This window comes from Nicotiana attenuata, chromosome 12 (assembly GCF_001879085.1).
Source record: "Nicotiana attenuata strain UT chromosome 12, NIATTr2, whole genome shotgun sequence".
In the NCBI taxonomy this organism is placed as follows: domain Eukaryota; kingdom Viridiplantae; phylum Streptophyta; class Magnoliopsida; order Solanales; family Solanaceae; genus Nicotiana; species Nicotiana attenuata.
This window is the reverse complement of record NC_032000.1, coordinates 2,300,205-2,320,976: the sequence shown is the minus strand read 5'-3', so window position 1 is coordinate 2,320,976 and position 20,772 is coordinate 2,300,205. Positions and strand designations below refer to the sequence as shown.

General features: G+C 36.2%; 1 protein-coding gene and 2 non-coding genes across 3 annotated transcripts; all 3 read right to left on the bottom strand.

The window, feature by feature from the left end:
• TRNAM-CAU lies at window positions 7,226-7,297 on the bottom strand. Its single transcript has one exon. It is a non-coding gene; the product is annotated as a tRNA-Met (tRNA).
• On the bottom strand, window positions 12,119-12,190 carry TRNAM-CAU. The gene has a single exon. It is a non-coding gene; the product is annotated as a tRNA-Met (tRNA).
• LOC109235160 (chloroplastic lipocalin) lies at window positions 14,071-20,330 on the bottom strand. The gene is made up of 5 exons (XM_019401146.1): window positions 20,189-20,330; window positions 19,044-19,167; window positions 18,485-18,724; window positions 18,050-18,340; window positions 14,071-14,537 (listed from the first exon to the last, which is right to left on the bottom strand). Exons 1-5 carry the CDS (start codon window positions 20,260-20,262, stop codon window positions 14,259-14,261), a joined length of 1,008 nt encoding a protein of 335 aa, XP_019256691.1. The 5' UTR covers window positions 20,263-20,330; the 3' UTR covers window positions 14,071-14,258.

Here is a 20,772-nt window from a genome sequence, read left to right as displayed (position 1 = left end):
TCTAAGTTTTTGTGTTTATTTTTTCATTTATATTTGGCTGTGGTCCATTAAACTTTATTCTTGTTTGTATTTTAGTGTATTAAATATTGATAGATTCTTTCTAACTTTCTGTATATATATATCTGATTCGGTCTACTTNGACAAGTTTAGTGTGCTTCAATTCTTTGCTTTTGATAAGGGTGAAGAACATGTGCCAGCTCCTAGCATAAGTCAACATAATGAACCTTATAGTGTCACAGTAAATGTTGGCACCGATTGTGAGTCAAGTGAGGAAGAGGAAGCATATCAACTTCACTCTAGTGATTATGATAGTAATCAATTGGATCTCTTTAGTAAGGAAAGGACTAAATAAGTTAATGACAAACTAGACAGTTATAAAGAGTTGGAACAGGGTATGAGTTTTAAAGATTTGGATGAAGCTAAAAGAATTGTGGGGTTTTATGCAATTGCTAATAAAAAGGGCCTTAAAGTTTTTAAGAGTGACACCGGTAGAGTTAGTTATAAATGTGATGTTGGTTGTCCTTTTAGGTGCTTGATATCTAAGGATAATAAAGATCAAGGATTTAAAATTAAGTCTTTGAAAACAGAACACAATTGTCAGCCAGCATACAAGAATAGAAGAGCTACTCCCCAAGCTTTAGCACACTATTTCAAGAACAAAGTCCAAAATAATCCTAAATATAAAGTGAAAGACATGAGGGTGGACCTAGAGGATCAATTCAATCTAAATGTTAGCTATTCAAAGATGAAGAGGGTAAAGAGGCTTGTGCTAGAGAAATTGGAGGGTAGCTTCATTGATGATTACAATAGGTTAGAGGCATATGCTCAAGAGTTGAGGGGTAGTAACCCTGGTTCTGATGTGGTGATAAACATATCTAAAGATGCTTTGGCAGAAGGAAAAAGAAGGTTCCTTAGAATGTATATTTGCTTCCAAGCTTTGAAAACAGGCTGGAAAGCAGGTTTGAGACCTTTTATAGACCTAGATGGCACATTTCTAAAAGGGAAGTGTAAGGGAATTCTACTGGTGGCCATGGAACAAGATTCAGTGAAACATTTTTATCCTCTTGCATGGGCAGTAGTTGATAAAGAAACTGGTAGAACCTGGAAGTGGTTTATGGAGTTACTAAGAAATTCCTTGGATCTTGAAGATGGTGAAGGAGTGACATTTATGTCAGATATGCAAAAGGTAATTGTTTGTCAATTTTTTTTATCTCTTTGTTTAATTTACATTTTATTTGTAACTAATTTTTTTATTGTTGTAGGGGCTTTTGGAGGCTGTTTCTAATGTCCTTCCAAAAGCAAATCACAGATGGTGTGCTAGGCATATTGAAGCTAATTGGAGCAAAAATTGGAGGGGTATAGAGATGAAAAAGTTAATGTGGTGGTGTGCTTGGAGTACCTATGAAGAAGAGTTCAAGGATCAACTGAAGGCTCTGGGTGATGTTCATGAAGATACTGCTAGGGAACTAATACACTACCCTCCTCAATATTGGTGTAGGGCTTATTTTGATACTAAATGCAAGAATCATCTGGTTGATAATAACTTTACGGAATCATTCAATAAATGGATTCTTGAAGCTAGAAATAAACCTATAATTAAGATGTTGGAAGACATTAGATTAAAGGTATATTTTTGTATCTTTCTTCTGTTAACTTTTTATAAATTGGTTGTTAATTTTTTCCAATGATCTCCTTTTATTGTAGGTAATGAATTTGTTGAAGAACCGTGAGGAGGAATGTAGGAATTGTAAGGAAGAAATTAGCCCATATGCCATAGAGCTTTACAATGATTACAGAGTGATTGCAATAGAGTGCAAAGTTGTCTTTAATGGAGATTACGGATATGAAGTGGTTGAGGGTAAAGATAAGCATACAGTTAACCTTGAATTAAAGAAGTGTACTTGCAGGGCTTGGAATTTGACAGGAATACCATGTCCTCATGCCATCAAAGCTTTAATGCACGACAAACAAGATCCATTAAGCGAGGTGTATTGGTGGTATTCAAAGGAAGCTTATATGTTGGCATACATGCACAAGTTACAACCTGTGAGAGGTGAGAAATTTTGGAAAATTGAGCCAGAACATGCAATGGAGCCACCAGAAGTACATAAAATGGTGGGTAGACCAAAGGTAAAGAGAAAAAGAGAAAAAGATGAGGCCGGGAAGAGGGAGGGGGTCTGGTCAGCTTCAAGAAAGGGACTTATAATGACATGTGGGTTCTGTGGTACAACAGGTCACAACAGAGAAAATGCCCTTTGGTAATGATCCTTTTCACATATTTTCTTAACTTACAATTTTTTTTAATTCATAATGTCTTCTAATGAACAACTCTTGTAGGCTAATGGTGAAGGAACTTCCCAAACAGTACAAGATGTGCCCTTGACGGCACTCCAATACAGTCAAAATTCAGAATTTGCCTTCATGCCTACTCCGGGTGTAAAAATGACCTCTCCTGAACATTCCAATCAATTTGCTGGACTTCAAAACACACTTCAACAATCTGTTGCACCTTCAATATTAGCTGATGATGAATATGAAGTTGGATATGAAGATGAAGATGAAGAGCCAGATGTGATGCCTAAGGTGATATCTGAAGCTATGACTAGGCTTCAACAAAGAAAGTTGCATCAAGAACCTATTGGTACCAGGAAGATTGCCTTCAAAGGAGATATAGATGGTGTTAATGTGCCTACTGATCTGCCTTATTCACCAAAGAAGCTCACATGGAAAGGAAAATCAGCTATGTCCTCAAGCCAGTTGGTAGCAGAAAAGGAAAAAAAATTGGAAAACTGAAGACTAAAAAGGCCAAGCATTAGAGTAGTTTGTTCACTTTAATGACTTTTGTATAAACTTTTGTGTATAAACTTAGTGTGAGTTTAATGACTCTGTTTTAAACCTACTGTTGCAGCAAGGCTGCTTTAAGAAATGCTCTCCAGTTTCAGTTAATTTTGTTTAATGACTGTTGCAGTAAGGTTGTTGTGCAATTTGTTTAGGGTTGTTGTGCTCTGGAGTTTCAGCAAGGTTGTTGTGCAATTTGTTTAACCCCCATACATGTGTTTAACTCCCATACATGTTTAACTCCAATACATGTTGTAGCAAGGTTGCTGTAAAGAGTAAAGGGTTCAGATTCTGAATGACGATGGCCATTTCTATGTTAAGAGTCTACTTAACAAATAACTCGTAGTTACATGGTTGGTAGAAGAATCCAGCTAGCCAGGTTTCATTCCAGATCCAACTAGGACACGAGGCATAATAGATCAGCCGATCAAATAATAAGTTCACTTAATAGAGAGGTGAGATGAAATATAAAAAACAGAGCATGTCTTCTAGTTCATACAGAAAGTGCACTAGCATAAGTCAATGTTGCAGCAAGGTTGTTGAAAAGAGTAAAGGGTTCAGATTCTTAATGACGATGGCCATTTATATAGTTATTTGTTATTACCCAAGGCTCTTGGTTGGCAAAAAGAAAAATTGGAACGAAAGGGTGGATTCTTAATGACATAGTATTACCCCACCAGATTTGTTCATGCTGGTATACTTTGTGCTCATGTTTAGCAATTTTCTGGTTGTTTAGCCAGAATGCTAATGGGAAAATCTGACTTTCCATATGCTAATGGCAATACATTGTACAGGCAATAAAGAAATATGCACATTTCCTTCATTCACCAACCAAAAGAGCTAATTAAAATAACAAAAATCTGCAGATTTCATTCATTTAACAACCAAAATAAACAGTTTAAATAACTAATATCTGCAAATTTCCATCATTGATACAACCAGGACATCATACCTAGACCTAACCAATTCACATAAAAGAAGTACAAAAATATATAGATCTGTTGGAATTTTTCATCAAAAATCGCAAAATATTAGAGGCCACCAACTTCATTACATCATTCTGCCCGCTACAAAAATAGCAAAAAGAATCCATGACCATGTCGCAAGTCTTTTCCATCGCTTCAATTTCTGCTCCAAGTTTGAAACTTTCTCCTCTAATGATACGTTATTCACATCTGCAGCTTTACCACCAACCATATCATCCACCATCTTCCTCAGGTTGTTCCTTTCTTGACGAAGGGCATTCAACGAAAGTTTTTGCTTGTGGATAAACATCGACACATGAGGTGGAAGTTCTTCATCGCGCCATTCCCAAAAATGACAACCATTAGTCTCATAATGGCGACATTTATAAAATCTACGACCACCATTCAAAGGTGTTGTAGCAGTAAAATGGTTGGCAATCAATTCGCAGTAACATGTACGATTGTCACCTTGGTCACGAGAAGCAGCAGAAGAAGATTCCGACATTTTAAGCTTTAACAAGATGGAAAAATCTAAGAACTCTAATTAGAAGAAGTTGGGAGCAGCAAGAATTGGGGGAACCCTAATTTAGAGAGGAGGAGGAGTCAGTCGTTATTTTGATGAGGGGAATTTTTGGGTTTAAAAAATATGGACTCATTTTGGGTGATGGGTCGGGTATGGGTGGGTTGGACATAATATAGGTGGGTTTTAAATTAGCCAATAATTTAATGACACGTCACTTAAATTAAAAATCTGATCTGGGTCGTTAGTAAGAAGGGCATTTGTGAGCCCAAACATTAACGGGAAGGGTTTTTTTAGCTCAAAAGGTGGATGGGGGGCAATTTTAGACCAAATTCGATAGTTGAGGGGAATTTTAGGCCCTTTTCCTGGTGGAATTCGCAGAGGGCATTTGACTTTCTGGTGCTCGGGTGGATCTCATATTTTGTGGCCATTTCACTTTTGGGTCGAGATTCTCCAGTGCGTAGACTATTTTTGAGGGGGAAACACAAAAATTGTGAGCTGATAATAAAGGGGGAATACCTCTCTCATTTCGGTGAATTCCCGTCCGCGGCCTGGATGGACCTTCTTCGTGGCGTGGAGGTGGCATAGGGTGCCTCTGACATAAGGCTGATGTCTTTCTCGATTAGGTCGGGATCCTGCTAGATCCTCCTGCTGTCGTTTCTCTGGTCTTTCCTAGACTCCATTTGGACCGAGGTCAAACGTTGGGTAGGTCCATTGAGATCGTCCTCGTCTGCTCTTACCTCGGCACATTAGTCATTGTGTATCTCGTCCCAAGTGGTTGGAGGGTATTTCATGAGTCGGCTCAGCAATTTTTTGGTCGCTCGCGACCCACTTCTACTTAGCCCATTCTGGAAAGCGGCTACCGATATTCCTTCTGATACATTTGGAAGGGTCATTCTTACACGGTTGAACCGGGCGAGAAAGTCCCTAATCCCTTCGCCATGCGATTGCTTAATGGTGAATATGTTGTTCACCCTCGCCTCTGCTTTTTTGGCCCCGGCATGGGCGGTGACGAACTTGTCTGCCATTTCCTCGAACGTTTCTATGGAATGCATAGGTAACTGTGAGTACCAAGTCAGGGCTCCCCTGGTTAGGGTTTCTCAAAACTTCTTCAGCAATATGGATGATACTTGTTCTTTTGCGAGGTCATTGCCTTTTACCGCAGTGACATAGTGGATTACGTGATCCTCCGGGTCCGTCATGCCATCATATATTTTCAAGTACGGCGGCATTTTGAAGGTCTTTGGTATGGCGTGTGGTGCAGCCTCATCGCTATATGGTTGCTCAACAAACTGACCGGTATCTCTTTTTGGCAGAAGTTTTGGGGCAACCGGTATTTTGTCTACCCTTTCTTGGTGCTCTTTCATTTGGCTACAGAGCATTTTGTTCTCGTTCTCCATCTCCTCCATTTTCCTCAAAATAGCTATGAGGGTGTCATTACCTGCATCATCAACATTGTGAGTAATACCTGATGCGTGGGGAGCGTGCTGTTCGTTAGCTGCTGAATGACACCGGCTCTTGTTTCTTCCCTATTCGACCTCTGAGCGGGCTTGTCGAGGAAGTCGGTTAGCGTATTTGTCAACCATGCCTCAAGTAACTTTTTCACTACTAGTGGAGCCTCTTCTGTCGTGGATGTAGAGGCGCCCTTGCCGTGCGAGGTCGTGACGCTACTGAGAGGTGGAGGCGAGCAGTTTCGCCTGGGAGAGGTGTTTGGTGTTATGTCTTCACCCTCCGCTTCTTCCACTTCGTTAATGGTGTCGAGGAGATGGCGGTGAGGTCGGATATCGCCTTTCTCTTTTCCTCTCCGTTGCCTGCCATGTCAGATTTTTGCAAACAAGGAAATACGGGATTTTGCAAAGTTTTGTGCATTTTTTTTAGATCTAGAAGAAACTAAAATTTTCTAGAAATTCCCCACGGACGGCGCCAGATTGTTTGACCAAAAAGTGTTAAGCCTTTTTTCTAAACTAATTAAATAAGATGATAATGGGCAAATCCTAGTTAAATATAATAAATCCTAGATCAGAGATTAATACACGTCAATAACGTAAAACTGCATTTGAGGCTATTAAATACCAAGGGAGTGTTTAATGATATTGTTATGAATGAATAAGGGGATAATGACATTGTTATGAATGAATAAGGAGATAATGAAAAGCAATAAATATGATAAATGGCAATAAATGTAAATATAGAGAATGATTCACCCAAATATTCACTGAGGTGGATGATTCTCTCTCTGACAATGATGTAAGGCAATCAAATGCGGGAATATAGAAAGCTTTCTCGGATTTGATGTGGGAAAGCTTGGGACCAACAACAAATTGAATCTTTTGTAAAGACAATGTTTGTAGTTACTTGAGAGTCAACTTTTCAAGAGAGAGCTTATCTTATAGAATATTACATGTCTTTCCCTTCTCTCCCTTTCAAGAGAGAGCTTATCTTATAGAATATTACATGTCTTTCCCTTCTCTCCCTATTCCTACTTATATGGGACATATCCCTTATCTAACTGAAAGTACAATTGCAGAGAATATCCTGTAGAATATTTCTGTAAAAAAAAATTTTACTAAACTAGTCGTTTGGGCCGATCTGAGTGCTCGACCTCGACCCTAGCTGCTCGGCTCGCCTATGTTACTTCTTAAGCATGACCTTGGTCTAATCAGCTCTTAGAACTACTAAAATCAGTTTGATACTCTGCATTTTTCTACAACAGTTGACCAATGCTAGATGAAATATTTTCACAAATATTCACCATCAACAATGGGGAATTTCAATTAAACGGTGTAAACTAATTGAAGAATCCCTAATTAATTTGTGTATTTCTCTACGGGTTTTCCTGAACAGGGCAAAAAAGGATTAAGATAAAAAGGATGGACTAGGAAGCTTGCTCTCTTTTCACAATTATCAGAGCCAGGTTTCGATCCTGGGACCTGTGGGTTATGGGCCCACCACGCTTCCGCTGCGCCACTCTGATTAGATGTTAAGGTTTTGCATTAAAACATTTTTAATGAATTCGATATTTCTTCCTCGTTTTCTTCTGTCCCGTTGGGCTTTAGCTATCTTTCTTTCCTGTGTAAGCCCGATATTGGAGTTGGTTTTCTTGTCGGACTACTACGTTCTTGTTCCTAACGTTCAGCAATGATATACTCAATCATTTGTTTAATTTGTCATGTTTATTTCGTCCAATTAAGCCTTTGCCACTATCTTAACAACGTATAGAAATATTATCTTTTATCGTTATTAATGATGAAACATAAAATAATTAGCGTAATTTGCAATGAAGGATAAAATTAAATTTTAACAAGAAAGTTTTTAAGTTTTAAAATCACAGCAGCTGTGAAGAAAGTTGTAACTAAAATGGGTTTTTAACTGCAATATTGAAAACTATAAGAAAAACTGACTCCATCCTTTTCTATTAAGTACGAACCACAATTATATGTGAATGTTGACATTTAGCTTAAACACTAAGTTTCATTTGGCCAGGGACATAAACAATAATTTGAATGTGATTAATACTATTGCGCCAAACCGTTGCAAAAATTTCTATGGTGACCACGAAACACTAGCTAGCGTTTGGCCATAGATCCCAAATTTGTTTTGAAAAATCTGATTTGGGTGAAGTTTGGTTTGAAGATGAAAATGTGTTTGGACATACGTTTTCAAAACATATTTTCCAACTTTATTTTGGAAAAACATGTATATAATTCCCAAGTTTTGGGATTTTGGCCCAAAATCAGCTCAATAGCTGATTTTGGGATTTGAAATTTGGGATTTGGCCAAAATATGGACAAAATTTATGGTCAAACATGAGTTTTGAAAATAAATCCCAAATTTATTTTGGCAAAACTCATGCCCAAACGGGGCCCAACAACAAACACTCATCTCAATGCTTAGAGGTTTAATCGTATTCTAGTTCCCAATACACTCTTCTCCTGCAATGATTCCACACTGAGATTCTGCGCCCCAAAAATCTTTTTTATGCACACACACGCACAAACATAAAATATACATACTGTGAAATAGTATATAATTATGGAGAATATTTCATTCATAATCAAACTTTATTTCAATGTGCATTATCAAGTGTTAGAACCCACAAGTCATAAGATAGCTGACCTGAGGTCTCAGGGACCAAATTGGTGAAGGAGTGGGGTTGGTCTATAAAAATATGAACTATACAAGGATACAAAATATATGTCATAAAACTCGAAAGGTTTCACTACTTGAAATAAATATTATCACAAACATTACCATCTCTACTCTAAATAATGAAAATATCTCACCATCAACAATAGGGGAATTTCAATTAAACTGTTATAAATAGAATTTTATTTATGGTGAATGTCTATATTTAGAGAGATTCTAGGGTTTATTACTTGGTGGCTAAGTCACTCTCTCCCTATAAATAGAGGGTTCTATTCCATTGTAATTCATCCCAAATCAATAAGAATTCTCTCCCTCTACTTTTCTCTGCAATACTCTTCTTCTTCTTTTATTGTTTTAGAGCACGTTATCAGCACGAGACTCTAACCAATTGAGTAGAAGCTTTGGGATTGATCATAATGATTGTCAATTGTTCTATGAATTTCCTTCATGCTTAAATTCTGGATTTAAGGTAAGTATTTTACCGTATTTTTCTCTTTTATTCTATAATTTGATTTTAAATACAAGCAAAGACAATAAATTTTGATTACAACTCTAACGGAGTTTGTAAGAAATATAACCACCCGAAGTGGTAAATTTCTATGTCTTGCCATGATCAAAGTCATGTATGATCGTGAGCACAAGAAGTGAAAACTTGTCCCATTGAATTTGCTCCATTCTCATTCCCTTAAGAGAATGTGATAGCAATATGTGATAAGTCTGAAAGAAGACAAAATTATTACCGTGAAGGTATCAATGGATGTGGACGTGGCAATACACGAAATTATAATCGTCATCATTGTGATAATGAGAATAATGAGGATTCTCAAAATAATCTTTCACTCTGTGAAAGTAATATTTGTCATCGATTGACATGAGATTTTATAAAGCACATATAGATGATTATGGTCCATTCATGATGTGAATGTGACAACATCTTATTTATGAATACATATTCATTCTTGGAAGAATATGACGTGCTAGTGGTAGTGAATATACCACACTCACCTCTAGAAGGAGGTTTGAGATGATATAAGAAAATAATGTCATTATTATGGCATGAATGGTCATTGGTCACGTACTTATTGTATGCCAAAATATTTTGGCATTGTGATTATTAAAAGACAACGGTAATGCAAGAAACAGATCTTGCATATAATTTTGACCATAACCATAATGGTATAACTTTCTCTTTAAAAGAGATATTCACCTTATGGGTGTTGATGAATATGTGGTAGTACGAAATTAATTGAGAACTCTGCAAGAGCCAATTATACTATTTTGGAGAAACACAATTAATTACCAATAAGGTATTGTGTTGTAGTAAGTCTCAAAGAAACTTATTCAGTTTCCTAAGTATACGCGAAAGCGGTTGATTATATTGAGACTATAAATAAAGGAAAGATTTAATATCTTCTATTACTACAACTTGTAGCTGGGTAATATGTATGTGAAAAGCTACCCGCTTTATTCTCCAGTTTGTACTACACAAATAAAAGAATACCACAATAAAGTGGACATTTATTGATATAAAAACACACATATCATAATAAACTTGGAGTTTATTGATAATTGCACATGTCATGGTGTAAATCTGAAGTTTATCAATATTGATAATTTATTCAGTTGGCATAATTGGTTTACCCATATTAATTTAAGTATGATGTGCAAAAATAAAAGAGAATTCACATGGGTAAATACTAAAGAACGAGAAAGTTCTTTACGAATTCTCTTATATTGCTTGTTCTCATTAATTAATAGATCAACTAAAATTGGGATTGAATCCCATGAATGCTGGAAATATCAAAGGTGAATATGGGCACATTCACCTGCCATGTATACCACATAAGATGCATCTATGATATGGTTACATGTGTGATTATTATTAACCCGCAACATGGTGTTTGCGAGGTAACTTGCTCAATAATTTAATTTCGAGCATAATTTCAAGATTTTTTTTCAAGAAGTTCATCTTGATAAGTTGGTTTACATCACAGTTGGTTTAGCAAAAGAATTTATTGAGTGCCTCCACTTAATAGCTAAACTATTGCTTATGAGAACAAAGTTATCTATATCAGTTTGATATACGTTATATACGAAATTATATTACATTCTCCCCTCACAAGTGGTTTCAGGGTCGGGAAACAAATAATTTCATCTCATTATTATTGATGTGCGGTGTATATTTTGATTAACACCATAACGCACAAAGATGTGTTCCCAAAGTTAAGGAAGCATGTTAGTTTTTCTAACATGAGGGGGAGAGAATAACATCTGAGAAAAAGTTACGCGGAATGAATTATTATTTGTACATCTAGATCCTCGAATAAAATAATATGAACTTGAAGTTCATAAAAGGATAACTCATGTGCAATTTATTGCAAAGCATGCCAGATGCATTTACTGACCCAAAGAAAGTAACTATATTCTCATTGCAAATGCTCCTATTAGAATAAGTCCTAGAAGGACAAAGTCTACAGTACGCTTAAAGCATATAAACAAATCGGTTTCAAATAAACTTCTTGATAAAGAAGATGAGCAAATGATCAAAATGATCATAATGAAGGAGGCAAGTGATCTAGAAGATCACATGATATAACACTTCATAAAATCTCAAGAGAGATTCAGGTACCTGAAAATATGAATGAAGAGATCTCTATGTCATGTCTTTATGAAAAAATATTGAAACTGATATAAAATGTTTGTCGACGACATCTATGATAGCGCTAAGTATAGATGAGGATCTTAAATCTAGAGAAACAATTCAAGTAGAATTGGTTTCATATGAAAGACATGTTGTTTTGGACCTGGAGTTCAAACACTTGAAAGTACAAATTCAATAGTGTGTGCAATCACTTTTATTTATCTTATATGTCTAGCATGACATGAAAAGTTAATATGCATCTAAAGTCTATTTAAATGGCTTATTTGATTATACTTATATGACAATCCCCAAATGATTTAAATTGCTTAAAGCATATATAATTTTTGGTCCTGAAGTACCATATCCTCAGTGCAATTTGTGCACAAATGTATGTTGCTATAACTATAAGCATGATAATATGATAGCAAGAGTTTTCACCCATATGTGAAGATATTGAACAGACGATTCCAACAAGATCATATGAAGACAATCCATCTCTATCAAGAATGATGATTTCAAGGTGTATTCATTCAAGTTAATATGGCTGATTTGTTTATCAAATATCTACCAACGATCTTTTGAAGATGGTGTACAAGATTGGAATGCGAAAGCTAAAAGATGTGAATTGATGCTCTCATCAGGAGGAGTTATCCCTCACAAAGTTTTGTCCCACTAGATTTTCCTCGCAAGGTTTTTAACGAGGCAACCAAAAGGTGTATTATTAGATATGTGTACTCTTTTTCCTTCTCTAGAATTTTTTTCCATTGGGTTTTATTTTAGTTAAGGTTTTAACGAGACACATTATCGGTTGAATAGACATTCAGGGGGAATATTATAAATAGAATTCTATTTATGGTGAATGTCTATATTTAGAGAGATTCTAGGGTTTATTACTTGGTGGCTAGAAGAATCCCTAATTAATTTGTGTATTTCTCTACGGGTTTTCTGAACTGGTAAAAGGATTTTTAGAAAAAATGTGGAATGGGAAGCTTGCTCTCTTTTCACGATTATCAGAGCCAGGTTTCGATCCTGGGACCTGTGGGTTATGGGCCCACCACGCTTCCGCTGCGCCACTCTGATTGTTGTTGATATTTTGACAATAAAATGTTTTCAAAGTAAAATTTCTTCTTCGTTTTCTTTCTCCCATTAGACTTTAGCCATCTTTCTTTGTCCCGTTAGGCTTTGGCCATATCCACACCAGTATTTGCAAATCTCACCTCTAACACAAATCAGGTTATTAAGGTTTAATTTATTTATTTTCAAAAAATATTATGTCTCATAAATACTGATGTTGTTTATTGAATAATTATAACCTTCTCTTATGTAGATGTTAGAGAAATAATAGAAATAAACCAATAATCAACTAATTTCTATACTACTAAGACAATATCTTTTTGATTTCCTATCTTTGACAACTTATTATATTCCCAATAACCGCCAACTATATACAGTATACTAACGAAAAATTTAAATAAGCTAACCCCAAACACAATTCCCATTTCATTTCTTCCAAAATGCAAAAAGAACTGAAGAACAGAGAAAAATTTGAAAAAAAGACGGTAAAATTTGAACCTAACTAAACATGAGAATATTTTCATGTCCATCACAAGTACTTCACTAATCTAAACAGATTAGTTGAAACCCAAACAAAAACTAATTTAGGCTGAAATATATCATTTCCATTTTCCTCCCTTACAAAAATAGCACTCTCTTATTGTCATTTGCTATCACTCTCTTATTGTCTCGTATGCATCATATCTTCTTCGTCACTAATTTCCTTCTTAATTGTCTTCCAATCGGGAGATTATTACTCTAACCACACGTTAATAATTGGTTTCAATAACAAATACAAATAGATAAAACTCTTGCTTAGGCCTCACATGTACCATAAAACACTAGTTGAAAGCGGGTGCGAATGATAGGATGGCATACAGTGACGCCTCACCATGGAACTTCTTATTCCAATCCAGAAACTGAAGAAATGGGGCTAACAACTGTTAATATCTGTATTCGAAAAGATAATTTTCTGCAAAATAAAACGAAACCAGAAACCAAAGACAGAAATAGAATGAAATGAATAACATTCCGAGCCCAACAGAAAATTGTGTTTCCTTAAAGAATTTAATCCCCTCACTGTTGCCCAAGGTTGTTGGATTAATTCCTTCCATGATAGAACGGAACAACTATTCTATAATACCGGTAATGGAAATTACAGAACTTCGTCGAACTCAACAAACGGCAGTAAACCACACTGATGCTTACGTTTTTGCTTTTGGAAAACAAATGTAGAAATGCAGAAGATAGAGGGGAGAGTGTGCAAATTTCAGTGGTCAGAAAGTGAGACCAAACCTTTGAATTTATAGCCAAAAAGTCTGGGTTGAATAGATGCGAAAGTACCTGTTTACATGCGGTACTGTTTCGGCAGGAAAAAAAAGTTCTGTTTGATAGCGAATTCAAAAACGACCGTAAGTCGTTAGGAAATTATCCGCGAATTAAAATTCGTGCAAAACTATCAGGAAAAAGAAAAATAAATAACGGAAAACGGAAAATAAATTTGGTCCAAAAAATTATCAATCAATTGATCGAAGCCAAAGCCGAGTGACGACGACAGCGCGAAGCACCACTTCTTCTTTGACTCTTTAAGAGCTAGAAGATGTGCTTCTCTATATAAGCACAAATATTTTCTTTCCTTCTTCCGATGAGGGACAAAGTGCATTAGTAAAGGAAACTATTTCAAACTTTTCGTTCCCTCCGAATCTTTTTCCTCCATTTCCCATTCACACCTCTTATCTAATTAGATAAAAAACCCAACAAAAACAAACACTCATCTCTATGCTTAGAGGTTTAATCGTGTCCTAGCTCCCAACCGCTACACTCTTTTCCTGCAATGATTATTCCGCACGCCCAAAAATCTTATTTTATGCACAGACGCACGCACATAAAATATATATAATGTGAAATAGTATATAATTATGGAAAATATTTCATTCATAATCAAGCTTTATTTCAATGTGCATTATCAAGTGTTAGAACCCACAAGTCATAAGATAGCTGACCTGAGGCTTCAGGGACCAAATTGGTGAAGGAGTGGGGTTGGTCTATAAATATACAAGGATACAAAATATGTCATAAAACTCGAAAGGTTTGACTACTTGAAATAAAGCTCAACAAGCTTCTTGAGAGTTTCAAAAACACTTGTGAATGGGTTGAATTCAACAGCGCCCTTCAACTCTAAATCAGGGAATTGGTTGCTTAGAGCTTGTTGCATTCCTGGCATGGACATCATTGCTGCTAGCTGACTCGTAGACTTCACCTCACAGTCTTGTGGCGTGTCTTTGATTTGGCTTGGATCATATCCAAAACTACCTAAGTAGTTTTTGTATTTCTCTATAAATTTTGGTCCTGGATTAGGTGTCCTCGAGTATATCTGATCAAGGAAAGAAACACGGATCAATCAGCACTACATCAGATAAACTTCTGTCCTATGATAAATTCAAGCAATTTTGAGAGTTGAAAACTGCAAATTCAGGCTTCAGTAAAATTTGAATCAGGCCAAGCAAAGCAACAATATCCTCTCTTTTTTTAATTTATAACTGTGGTGTCCGTGCCATCTTATGCGCACCTCGACAAGTGCCTGATAACTATATCCACCAAAGCTTGGACAGATGGGAAGAAAGCATCTAGTGTTTTTGTTGCCTCCGCTGGGATTTGAACCGGATACCTATTGGTTCTCAACTTCATTGACCACTAGGCCACACCCTTGGGTGCAACAGTATCACAGTTCATTAAAGAGCACATGTGGGATGAGGAGATTCTACAACAGACTCTATCAACTAATTTGCTGTCAAAGGTACTTGAAGTGCATATCCATATTTGGCACAGAAGAATCCCCTTCAAATGCCCATTTCTTTTGTAGAGAGCTATGAGAGAGAAGCTACCTACTGATGATAAGCTGACAATGTGGATACAATTTTTCTTCAAAATGCTACTGCAGTACTACTATATCTGAGGAATCATTAGAACATAGTCTTCTGAAAGGATTCAGCAAAGAAAACAGGCCACTAAAGCTATGTTGCTCGGACTCTCTGAAAATGTTGCCGGGTACGTGTCGGATCCTCCAAAAATAGTGTATTTTTGGAGGATCCGACACGGGTGCGGCATCAATTTGGGGAGTCCGTGCAACATAGCACTAAAGCCTTACGGGAGAGAGCTGAATACTGATGGCAGTATCCTTGGAAATCTGTGACGGATGATGCTGCAGATACTGTGAGAATATAGAGGAGAGATAATAGCAACTGTGCTTGGTAATTTGGTAATAATTGATGAGACAATATTTTAGTGTCATAGATGCCCGAATATGATTAATTTCCCACTATTTTCATGCATTTTGTGCGTTTATTGTATACATTTTCACCTATTTACTCTTGATTCGTGCCGTAATAAAGAAATATTTCATCAGGAGACAAATATGGTTTAACAGTTGATATAGATGGGAAGACGATCAATGGGGAAACTATAGAATTCGGAAACACTCATGCCCCGGTGCGGGTCTGCATACCTTAACATGGTTAAAAGAGCAATATTGTGACAAATTCCAGAGGGCCGGCATGCCAGACACCTCAGCGCTCTCCTGGCCGATCCAGCATATAACCAGCCATTTGCAACCAAACACAATAAAGCAGTATCCAAGCAAGACTCGGGGCAGAATTTTTCCTTCCCAACCCTTACTTAAATAGGCACTATAAATCTATGTTGCACGGACTCCCCGAAATGTTGTCGCACCCGTGTCGGATCCACCAAAAATGTACTACTTCTGAAGGATCCGACACACACCCGGCAACATTTTCGGAGAGCAACATGGTTATAAAGACCATTTCTGCAGGTTAAAAAACTACCTTTGAAGGATGACATTTTGGCGAAGAAAGAGAGATTTATCGCTCCAATCACGTCTATAATCCTTCTCTTTGCTGTCATGTTGAACTCTACTGTTTATATTCTCTTAATGTGTCTTATAATGTGTACTATTAGATTTATTTGACTAGAATGAGTTGAAATCAATGTCTAATTTTAATATAATCTAATGGATGGATTTAGTTCTTTTATTTCTGTGATTGATGAATGGTGTTCTGGTCAACCCCGTTTATCCACATGTACGAGATTATCTTAGATTGGATTAATAAATATAGATGTGAGTGAATTATGTACCATCAATTCAACGTGCTTTGGATGAATAAGGCGGAACTTGATTACACACTTAACTGAAAGAAAATGTCATAATGAGTTATGTGGGCAGCTTGGAGTTCTCATTGGAAGAGGAGGCATAACCATTAATAATTCCCGGCCTTAATGTAGTCTATGTAGGTAGAGCAGATGTCCTAATTGAAAGAGAATTCATTGTTTACCGTAGTTAGAGTAACTGATCTAATTGAGAGAAGGTCAATTAGTTGAGGGAATTAGTCATTATAGAAGACATTCCTACAAATATTAATGGCCCTCAATCTATTTATACAAAGGCGTGAGTGAAAGTGTGTTTAGGCAGTTGATTAGATTTTGGATATCAATTATTACTGATAGGAAATTGTATATAAGAGGGACAATATTAGAATCAACTCTAAGGAGATTTGGTACAGACGTTGGTGGATACGATATTCTAGCATTCACTCCTATTGAATTTATCCCCATTTTAGGTGTTTGCTATTTTCTTTAAAATTGCTTAGTTTGTTTCTATTCTTCATTGCCACTTACTCTGTTACTCAAACAATGAGAGGAAAAGGTCGATACTTAAATTTTCACTAGTCCCTTTGGAAATGATATCCTTCTCATGTATTTGAACGGCAAGTGCAGTTGCTAGTGTCCCTTCGGCCACATCACTTTGCTAGTGTTACCAACTTCTATGGACATCTACCTCCCTTTGAGGTTGTAAACTGCGAAGTAAAAGCACTAAGTTTTGGGTTGCATATGGATATTGTAGTTGCTCTGGATAAGATTGCATATGACATCAAGTGTGTATTTTATCTTTCGATTTTTTTCGACGAGTATCATGTTGTTTGGTTACGAGTAACCTAAAAGTGCGAACGAAAGAAATATGTCAGGGGAAAAAAATAAGAGATACCATATAATTGACACCATGCAATTAACAGAAAAGAGGGATAAAAGGCCACAAAAGTATCGAGGGTTTAGAAGGATTCTGCTATTCAAAGCTTAACAAGGAGGAAAGAGGAGGTGGTCAGGTAGTAATACTTCGGATGGGTTGTGTGAGGAAGAAGGAGGCCGGTCTAGTGAATATAAAAGAAGAAGAAGAGAAGTTCAAAGTTGTACCTAGTAGTAGAAGGCAGAAGCTTTGGAGGTCTCATGAAGGAATGTCTTGGGATTGGTGTTTCTTCTGGTTTAATGTTATATTGAACTAGATATAAATTTTATATTGTGTTATATTGTGCATAGTTGGTGTTTTTGCAGCTTTTTATAGTCATGGATGCTTGTTGCAGAATTTTAATGATATTCAACATTCAAGCTTTAACATCAAAAAACATGTTAAACTATCCTGGTTCACATCGTATATCTATAATTATAAAATAGTATCCCTCTATCGCACCCATCCAGTGTGATAACTGGACAATATACCCGTTTTACATAAGCTGTAGTCTATGCTAATGCTATCTAAAATATGCTCCTATACTAAGTCTGGACACGAAGAAAGTGGACCCAAAATCAGAAGGTCCCAGTAGAATATGGCTGTATCCATTTCTTCATACAAAAGAAAAAGGTTTTCCTTTGCTCCCTGATTGGTGTTATAGGGTTACTATAAAATATTTTCACCTAAAAATGATTAAAAATGCAGAAACTATGAGAAGCTCATTTCAGGGATGTATTCTCACATATTGGAGAGAAATAAAATATCATTTGACTCACGGCAGCGATCAAACAGAAACAGTTGATTACCTGAATGAAGCTTCTATCTTTAGCTCCAGAAACCAGTGCAAAATTGTCATAATCAGTTGCAATCACATCATAAGGCTCCTTTGGGATGAACGGCAATGTAGGAAACCTAAGGTAACACTTCTCCCTAATCATTTCTTGCCTTTCTAGATCAGTCTCATTTTTCTCCCTATCCTCTCCGTTAAGGCATTGAACCCTTCCCCTTATGCCTGTGATGTAGCCGTCAGGTCTTCCATGAACACAAAATGTGTCTACTTGGATAGCAGGAGCGGCCATATCAACAGTGTAAATTCCCTGAAATAATTTGGAATAAAGACAAATCGTTCCAAATAAGACATCTTCAAGAATGAGCGTCCAAGAACCAACGAACCCAAAATATATGCAAGGACATAATACGAAGGCGGCAATTTTTCAGGTGTTAACACTCTCAACTTTCACCTGGGTGCAGTGGCAATCTTCTTGACCTTGTCCAGCGAATCCACGTTTAAGGGAAGCTACTTCGAACCATCTTCCAGAATACCTGATTGGATCAAAGTCTTTTGCTGTCATGCCTCGCATCATCATCAACTTTCCACCTCCACCATCATTTCCCTTCTCCAGAGGAAGAACCGGTGCGCTGTCTGTGGCATTTGCAAGTTGGGACACACTGTTGTAATGAGGAAGATCTGCTGCAAAAGCCTACCAAGAGAATGAAGATACGATTGAAAATTTACCAAAATTTCTGGAATTTTGGCTCTTTGGGTTAATTTATGATAGAACACATTCTGAGTTGAACAATCATGCTTGCCATAAAAATATCTTTGTTTGATAACATAGAGTAAAATATGATTTTTGACCTTCAACCGTCAGAACAGTGTTATCGAATCAACCAAATGCTTATATACAGGATTTCTCTCACTATATGTGCCACTATATGCACCGGAGATATAGGATTTTTCTCATGCTATATCTTTATCTCTTGGAATCAGGAGTAAGCAAATAAAGTAAAGATGCTAACCAGGTTACTTTGAGAGAGAAATACGATCGATGCTGCAAGACCTGAAAAGACTTGTTTAACCGCAACCTTACTAGATATAGGACATTCATTACAGCAGCCGGACATCACTTTCATAGGCATACCCCTACAAGGAAGGAAGAAAAATCCCCATAACATGAAGAATGGGAACGTGATTAGAAGAAAGTGAGCCTTCGAGAAAACATCAGTCACATAAATCTAATACAAAAGTTAAGATGATTGCATGGCCAGTTTTAGGTTATTGATTCCTGCACAAAATTTAGAATGCAAGCAAAACATTCTATAAGACAACTTCAACACACCACAAGGAAATACCCTCTTAGACATACTTCCGATTCAGAGCTGCAAAAACTTTTCTTTACTGCAAAGCTATTTCTCTCCATTGTATGTATGATTTGCACCTTATCCTCAATCGAGACAAGCATTGAGAAGCCTGTAAAATCCATCTTCTTTAACCCTGAGCACCATCAAGTTAGACTATTTATATTATATGCTTATGTATGTAATCTAATGCCCATTATCGTGTCACCCCTACTCTTTTATCCGATCAGATCATATCCTCGACTAAATTGACAACTCCTAATTTCAGAAAACTCCTCATCATACCTAAAAAGAAATGAAGCTCCTAACCATTGATTTAAAGTGGTAGGTATAACAAGACTTAGGCTGCTGGCTAAATTTAATATGAATTTCCCCCTAGTACTAAAATCAGCAATTGACACATTTCTTATCAAACAGATTCACCAAAATTCAACATTCTTCAAGAATTTCGTTGGACTTGACTGCTTTCTCTTACAATTCTCTTTCCTCTTTTTCTTAACTTCTACAGTAGTACTACATATTGGGTCTGATTTTAGTACCAAATCTCCATACCAAGTACCAAAAAAAAAAGAGGTGGATAGCCAAGATTTCAGAATTGAGATTTTACATTATTAACCACACAATTCTGAAAACCAGACAGAAAAAGAAAAAAGGGGTACACTGTTCTATTTTAACAGATCACAGAATTAACGATTACACATAATGCAGAATAGAAATCTTGAATTTGGGAGTGAAAAATAGTATGAAGAAAAGAGAAAGAGAGCAACTGAAAAACAAACAAGAGGTAATGAGAGTGGAGATTGTACCTGGGTTTGGAGGGATACAGTGATTGAAGCAGAATTGGAGGTGATTGTTGGACTACCAAATTGTAGCACACCATTGTGTTAACTGATACAGCAACTTCAGTTCACTTGTAAGCCAGTTATTTATATATGTAAGGTTACAATCACAGTTGTGTGTTACTCATATGTATGAGTTCTAGTAAACTGTATAGTCAGACAAACAATTAAGTACTAATAACAGTTAACAACCCCATCTGTATGGGGGTAAAATATGCTTTATTATGTCACCCGAAAGTAGGGTGTAAAATATATTTTATTATATATAATATAATTGAGCATAATTTATTAAGAATATATAATGTATATTAAAAAAATACCTTTATTTAAAAAATTATTTTTATATTACGTGACCTTTATTTTCTTTCGTTCTGAATTGTGTAAATAAATTTTTGAATTTTTATTGTTAATACTAAAATTATTATTACGAACAAATTATTCTAATTAATTTTTTTTTACTATGCTCATTATTTTGTTATTCCAGCATTATATATGCTTAAATAGTTTTTATTTTTTTTAATTTATAAATAATATTTATTTATTCTATAGAT